At 49.2% G+C, this 7,500-nt stretch overlaps 1 protein-coding gene across 1 annotated transcript in view; it reads left to right on the plus strand.

Moving 5' to 3' along the window:
- cacna1da (calcium channel, voltage-dependent, L type, alpha 1D subunit, a) overlaps positions 1-7,500 on the plus strand; it is a gene marked incomplete at both ends in the record, with an annotated part of 101,904 nt that overhangs the window by 36,790 nt on the left and 57,614 nt on the right. Inside the window, 4 exons of the mRNA XM_084445871.1 lie at positions 1,929-2,095; positions 3,608-3,760; positions 4,837-5,033; positions 5,509-5,612. Of these exons, the coding sequence (XP_084301997.1) occupies positions 1,929-2,095; positions 3,608-3,760; positions 4,837-5,033; positions 5,509-5,612 (621 nt within the window). The remainder of the gene's footprint in view (positions 1-1,928; positions 2,096-3,607; positions 3,761-4,836; positions 5,034-5,508; positions 5,613-7,500) is intronic.

The following is a 7,500-nucleotide window of genomic DNA, read 5'->3' on the forward strand; positions in this document are numbered from 1 at the left end:
GATAAATACTCTGATAAATACTCTGAGAAACACTCTGGGAAATACTCAGAGAAATACTCTGAGACAGACAGAGTCCGTTTATAGCATGGAATTAACAACAACATCGTGTTTACCTATCCAAAAGACAAATCTACAGTGTAAAACCTAAATATATCAATATTGCATAGGTCAGGTGTTAACAAACATGTAAATAATCTATGAATATGTGAAGTAAAATACAAATATGTAAATGATCTATTTTATAGTGTTAATATGAACAGATGCAGACACAGCAGCTGATAAAAACACCCCAGTGCAAGTCAGCCAGTCAGCCAGTCAGCCAGCCAGTCAGTCAGTCAGTCAGTCAGTCAGTCGGTCAGTCGGTCAGCCGGTCAGTCGGTCAGTCGGTCAGTCGGTCAGTCAGTCAGTCAGTCAGTCAGTCAGTTAGTCAGTCAGTCAGTCAACCAGTCAGTCAACCAGTCAGTCAACCAGTCGGTCAGTCAGTCGGTCAGTCAGTCAGTCAGTCAGTCAGTCAGTCAGTCAGTCAGTCAGTCAGTCAGTCCTCTCTAGCGCAGCTCTGATGTGCTTGGGAGCACTTCCTGTCTCTGTGACGCCAGGGGGGGGCGTCTCTGTGACTGAAGGGAGGAACGTCCGTCTGTCGTCCACGCTGTGACGTTCGCTGGACGTTCACACTGGGCTGCTGCGCCAGGCGGACTCTCACCTTCTACTGACGCACTCTCTCATTCCGGTGGAGGCGTTCATTGTTTGAACAACATGCAGGAACGTTCCGAATAGTCAAACAATTAATCACTCACATCTTCCTCAGTATACTCTTGCTTTTGCTCTGACGAGTATAAACTCTATAAAGTCGGTTTCTAACTTTCAATGCCGCCTCTCTTCATCAGGATTCATTTGCGAAAGACATTTCTATCAGAATAATATGACGTCTCTGGAAGAATAAAAGATAATTGTGTCCTGGTTTGAGATTTGCTTTGAAAATGTCCTCTTTGCCCTCAAAACATGATTCTTAAAAAAAGTGTTGAAAGCTGTCGCCTTGGGGAAATTAAATGAGGAACTTATTTCTGATTTGCAGGAACACATAACTAAGTTCAGCAAATTAACTTGAAATGCGTTTAAGAACAGTTTCACCATAAAAGTAGAACAAACTCAGTTAAAATGGGTAATGTCGACAGAGCACCACTACACAAGTGAGAGGAGTGTGTGTTTCTGTGAGTGAACAGGGCAGCGTGTTTTGACCGTGTTGGTGTGTGTGTTTCTGAGTGAACAGGGCAGCGTGTTTTGACCGTGAGCATTGGTGTGTGTTTTCCTGAGTGAACAGGGCAGCGTGTTTTGACCGTGAGCGTTGGTGTGTGTGTTTCTGAGTGAACAGGGCAGCGTGTTTTGACCGTGAGCGTTGGTGTGTGTGTTTCTGAGTGAACAGGGCAGCGTGTTTTGACCGTGAGCGTTGGTGTGTGTGTTCCTGAGTGAACAGGGCAGCGTGTTTTGACCGTGAGCGTTGGTGTGTGTGTTCCTGAGTGAACAGGGCAGCGTGTTTTGACCGTGAGCGTTGGTGTGTGTTTCTGAGTGAACAGGGCAGCGTGTTTTGACCGTGAGCGTTGGTGTGTGTGTTTCTGAATGAACAGGGCAGCGTGTTTTGACCGTGAGCGTTGGTGTGTGTGTTTCTGAGTGAACAGGGCAGCGTGTTTTGACCGTGAGCGTTGGTGTGTGTTTTCCTGAGTGAACAGGGCAGCGTGTTTTGACCGTGAGCGTTGGTGTGTGTGTTTCTGAGTGAACAGGGCAGCGTGTTTTGACCGTGAGCGTTGGTGTGTGTGTTTCTAAGTGAACAGGGCAGCGTGTTTTGACCGTGAGCGTTGGTGTGTATGTTTCTGAGTGAACAGGGCAGCGTGTTTTGACCGTGAGCGTTGGTGTGTGTGCTCTCCTGCCCTCAGTCTGTTCAGCGTCGTCCTGGAGGTCGTGACCAAAGAGGAGGAGCAGGAGGAGGCCGTGCACCACGCTTCCATGCACGGCCACGGCGGCAAGTCCGGCGGCTTTGACGTCAAAGCCCTGCGCGCCTTCCGCGTGCTGCGACCCCTGCGACTGGTCTCAGGAGTACCCAGTGAGTGACCCCCCCCCCCCCACAACGGTGACCCAACCCTGACCACCCTACTTTTCCCTCCATAACACAGCAGCGTCTCAGTGAGACTAATGAGCGTAATACAGCTGCCTAGACTCTCTGTCAGAAGAGCAGCACATGCAGGAAAACGAGTCATGACGCCACCGGGAAGCACGGCAGGAAGTGATTTTGGCTGATGACCCCTGACTCCTAAAGCCCGATGATTCAAACCTCCGGTCGCCTCAGCCTCCCTCTTTCTTTGCCCGTAGTGTATCTGCATGTTGTTTTCATATGTTCATAACCCATGTTGTTTTCATATGTTCATAACCCTGTAGTGTATATCTGCATGTTGTTTTCATATGTTCATAACCCTGTAGTGTATCTGCATGTTGTTTTCATATGTTCATAACCCTGTAATGTATCTGCATGTTGTTTTCATGTGTTCATAACCCTATAATGTATCTGCATGTTGTTTTCATATGTTCATAACCCATGTTGTTTTCATATGTTCATAACCCTGTAGTGTATCTGCATGTTGTTTTCATGTGTTCATAACCCTATAATGTATCTGCATGTTGTTTTCATATGTTCATAACCCATGTTGTTTTCATATGTTCATAACCCTGTAATGTATCTGCATGTTGTTTTCATGTGTTCATAACCCTGTAATGTATCTGCATGTTGTTTTCATGTGTTCATAACCCTGTAATGTATCTGCATGTTGTTTTCATGTGTTCATAACCCTGTGTGAACCATGGTTCCACAACACCTGCCACCACCTCCGCTCTGTGCTGGTAGGAGGTGTGATTGTGCCTCAGCCACTAATGCTAGGAGGCCAGGCCATGTGGTGTGTGTGTGTGTGTGTGTGTGTGTGTGTGTGTGGGAGAGGGGGGGGGTCTCTTCAAACGGACCGTCCAAGTCAATGCCTCAGAGACACTCCCTCTGCTTCTGTGTGATAACACACACACACACACACACACACACACAGGTACACACTATTACACACACACGCACACACACACACACACACACACACACACACACACACACACACACTCTAAAAACATCGGTGCATTAACGATTAGAGTAATTTGCAGCAGAATGGATGCACTTTATGCGGTGCTAATGGCTCCAGCTCCCAAACTTAAAATATACGTTTCTATTCAATTTACAGAGACAGTCCAAAAAACAAGACCACACATGAAAATCACACACATATACTCACAAATCTGGTGAACACACACATGCATGCACGCGCATGCGTGCGCACACACACACTCACACACACACACACACACACACACACACACACACACACACACACACACACACACACACACACACACACACACAGACACACACCAGTACTCAATGAACATGTGAACTCTAAAAAATAAAAACTGTAGTAATTTTCCATCACTCATGTGTATGTGTGTGTGTGTGTGTGTGTGTGTGTGTGTGTGTGTGTGTGTGTGCGTGTGTGCGTGTGTGTGTGTGCGCGTTCTTCTCCTCCAGGTCTGCAGGTAGTGTTGAACTCCATCATCAAGGCCATGGTTCCTCTGCTCCACATCGCGCTGCTCGTCCTCTTCGTCATAATCATCTACGCCATCATCGGCCTGGAGCTCTTCATCGGAAAGATGCACGCTACCTGCTACTGGCCCGGCACAGGTACTGTCTACGCGTGTGTGTGTGTGTGTGTGTGTGTGTGTGTCTCATAGATTTAGAGCCAGTAGATAGTCATTGCTGACCTCCTCAATGTAATCCTATGAGATTTGACTCATTAGTGCATGAAGCCAGTAATCTGCTTACTGGGGTGATTTTGACACTGAAACATAGGAGATAGTTCATTACTGTACCTGCGTTCCATTCGACCCTGGTCTGTTGTGCTCAGATATACAGTAACTCAGTGTGTGAGTGTGTATAATCATCCTATCATTTTCCAGAGGGAAGCAAAAACCTGTTTACTTCCAGGGCCAAAGAAGGCGAACTGTAAAAATTATTCTCTGACATCTTTCAACGAGAGGATCAAGCAAGCTTCTGGAAAATGGAATAAGTTTTAAGAACATTTGACAGAGCACTGTGCATGGAATAAGCGCTACGTTAGAAACATAACTCTCAGAAATACAGTAGATTAATAATTTCAGACGTTTTAAAAGCCGCTATACTGTATGTTAGCTGTCCCCCTATACCTGTATACATACAGTAACATAAAAGTCTGCCCAATACCCACCACCTATCACCTCTTCCTCCCTCCCTCCTTCTCTCTCTCCTTCTCTTTCCATCTCTCACTCCCTCCCTTTGTCTCTCTCTCCCTCTCTCTCTCTCCCTCCATCTCTCTCCTATCCACTCTCTCTCCCTCTCTCTCTCCCTCCATCTCTCTCTCCCTCTATCTCCCTCCCTCCATCTCTCTCCCTCTCTCTCTCCCTCTCTCTCTCTCTCCCTCCATCTCTCTCTCCCTCTATCTCCCTCCCTCCATCTCTCTCCCTCTCTCTCTCCCTCCATCTCTCTCTCCCTCTCTCTCTCTCCCTCCATCTCTCCTTCCATCTCTCTCCCCCTCCATCTCTCTCCCCCTCCATCTCTCTCTCCCTCCCTCCATCTCTCTCCTTCCATCTCTCCCTCCCTCCATCTCTCTCCTTCCATCTCTCTCTCCCTCCATCTCTCTCCTTCCATCTCTCTCCCTTCATCTCTCTCTCCCTCCACCTCCCTCTCTCTCTCTCCCTCTCTCTCTCTCCGTCTCTCCTCAGTGTTGATAGCGGAGGAGGAGCCTGCCCCGTGCGCCATGTCAGGCCATGGCCGCCAGTGTCCCATCAACGGCACCGTGTGCAAGGAGGGCTGGCACGGCCCCAACGGCGGCATCACCAACTTCGACAACTTCCTGTTCGCCATGCTGACGGTGTTCCAGTGCATCACCATGGAGGGCTGGACCGACGTGCTCTATTGGGTGAGCCCCCCCCGCACCCCATCCCCATCTCTCCTGGAGGACGAGGAGGGTCATTTAGCCCGGGATGTGACTTGCATGTGATCTGGGAGTCTGTGTGTTTCTGATTCGTCGCTGCGTCTATATTTCCTTTCGTCTCCTCCCGCTGTTTTAATGTCTGACTGCTAAGATTCTGTCCTTTGTTCTCTTCAAATACTAGATGATCGCATCTCCTTCTGCCTGTAACACTACAAACTGCTCTTCTTCCTCATCCCTCCCCCCTCTCCCTCCCTCTCTCTCTCTGTCTCTCTCTCCCTCTCTCTCCTCTCTCTCTCTCTCTCCCTCTCCCTCTCCCTCTCCCTCTCTCTCTCTCTCTCTCCCTCTCTCTCCTCTCTCTCTCTCTCTCTCTCTCCCTCCTCTCTCTCTCTCTCCCTCACTCTCTCCCTCCTCTCTCTCTCTCGTTCTCTCTCCTCCGGCCCTGTGTCTCTCGCCCCCTCAGATGAACGATGCAATGGGTTTTGAGCTTCCGTGGGTCTACTTTGTCAGTCTCGTCATCTTCGGCTCCTTCTTTGTTCTGAACCTGGTTCTGGGTGTGTTGAGCGGGTAAGCAGAACCTCTTCTTCTCTCTGTTCTAAACCTGGTTCTGGGTGTGTTGAGCGGGTAAGCAGAACCTCTTCTTCTCTCTGTTCTGAACCTGGTTCTGGGTGTGTTGAGGGGGTAACGGAAGAACCCGTTCTTCTTAACCTGCTGCCCTAGGATCCTACAGGTGGATGTGTGTGTGTGTGTGTGTGTGTGTGTGATAACGTGCTATCCTGGGGTCCTGCATTTGTGTGTGTGTGTGCGTGTGTGTGAGAGTGTGTGTGATAACATGCTATCCTGGGGTCCTACAGCTGTGTGTGTGTGTGTGCGTGTGTGTGTGTGAGTGTGTGTGCGTGTGTGTGAGTGTGTGTGTGATAACATGCTATCCTGGGGTCCTGCAGCTGTGTGTGTGTGTGCGTGTGTGTGAGTGTGTGTGTGATAACATGCTATCCTGGGGTCCTGCAGGTCAACGATGCCATCGGCTGGGAGACCCCCTGGATCTACTTTGTTAGTCTGATCATACTGGGCTCATTTTTCGTCCTCAACCTCGTGTTAGGTGTCCTGAGTGGGTAAGAGACTGCTGTGGGCCTTGCTGTTTGACGTGTGCTGTGTGTGTGTGTGTGTGTGTGTGTGTGTGTGTGTGTGTGTGTGTGTGTGCTGTTTGCTGTGCGGGGTGAGAAAAGGTAGCGTCCCTTGGCATGGTTTGCAGTGTGTGTGTGTGAGAGAGAGAGAGAGAGAGAGGCTGTTTGACTCACGCACTATCAGTACCGTCCATCCAAGGGCCCAGGGCCTCGGCAGGGCGTGTGGCGTGTGGGGGGTGTGTGTGTGGGAAGTGGGGGGAGTGGCCGCAGTGGGAATAGGCATCCCTGGTGTCTGGGCTCTCGTAGATCATTTGACCGGTAGAGAGTGGAGCGCTGCGCTCACACACACACCCGAAGGCGAGTCCCTCAAGAGACGGAGACGTCCGCCCACCCCGCCGCGCTATCTGCTCTGGATTCGTATGGCGCTCCATCCGGGCTCCATCCGGGCGCCACCCTGACATGACCTCCGATGACCTCCCATCCCATTTTCTTCCTCACCACAGCAACGGCGGAGTGAGCCACTTCCTCTCCCAGCATAGCCAACCTCCTGAGAAAGAGAGAGAGAGGGAGAGAGAGAGAGAGAGGGAGAGAGAGAGAGAGAGAGAGAGAGAACTAATCTCATTCCTTGCCCGTCACTCCCTCTCCTCTCCTCTCCCTCTCCTCTCTCCTGCTCTCCTCCTAGATTTACTGAAGTTTAACATTAGTGAACCACACACACACACACACACACACACACACACACACACACAATCAATAGCCTACCAACTAGCCAACATTCCGTTTCCTCCAGAAAGATTCACAATTCCTAGGCCTACTGTATTTCTCTCACAATCCACAAGGCTATACTGTATCTCTCTCACAATCCACAAGGCCTACTGTATCTCTCTCACAATCCACAAGGCCTACTGTATCTCTCTCACAATCCACAAGGCCTACTGTATCTCTCTCACAATCCACAAGGCCTACTGTATCTCTCTCACAATCCACAAGGCCTACTGTATCTCTCTCACAATCCACAAGGCCTACTGTATCTCTTGTTTCTTGCTGGTAGAGTTGCTAAGGAGGAGAGTAAGCTATTTGTTTTGAGGACCTTTTGGAGAGATCAAGACTTGAAGCAAGTTGTGTGATGGCTACGCATTTGGCTCCGTCCCAAAAGGTTATTTTTGAATTCCATTCTCCAGAACCAGAATGTTGTTGCGAGTTACACAAAATTAATAATAGCGCAACAACACGGAGCATTATGCAATCGTGTTAACTCGCTAGAGTCGTTCTGTTTATGGAAAACCACTTGGATGCAAAGTATATTTGAATATCGTTCAAATATACTTCTT

This window comes from Borostomias antarcticus, assembly GCF_949987555.1.
Source record: "Borostomias antarcticus genome assembly, chromosome: 11".
NCBI classification, from domain to species: domain Eukaryota; kingdom Metazoa; phylum Chordata; class Actinopteri; order Stomiiformes; family Stomiidae; genus Borostomias; species Borostomias antarcticus.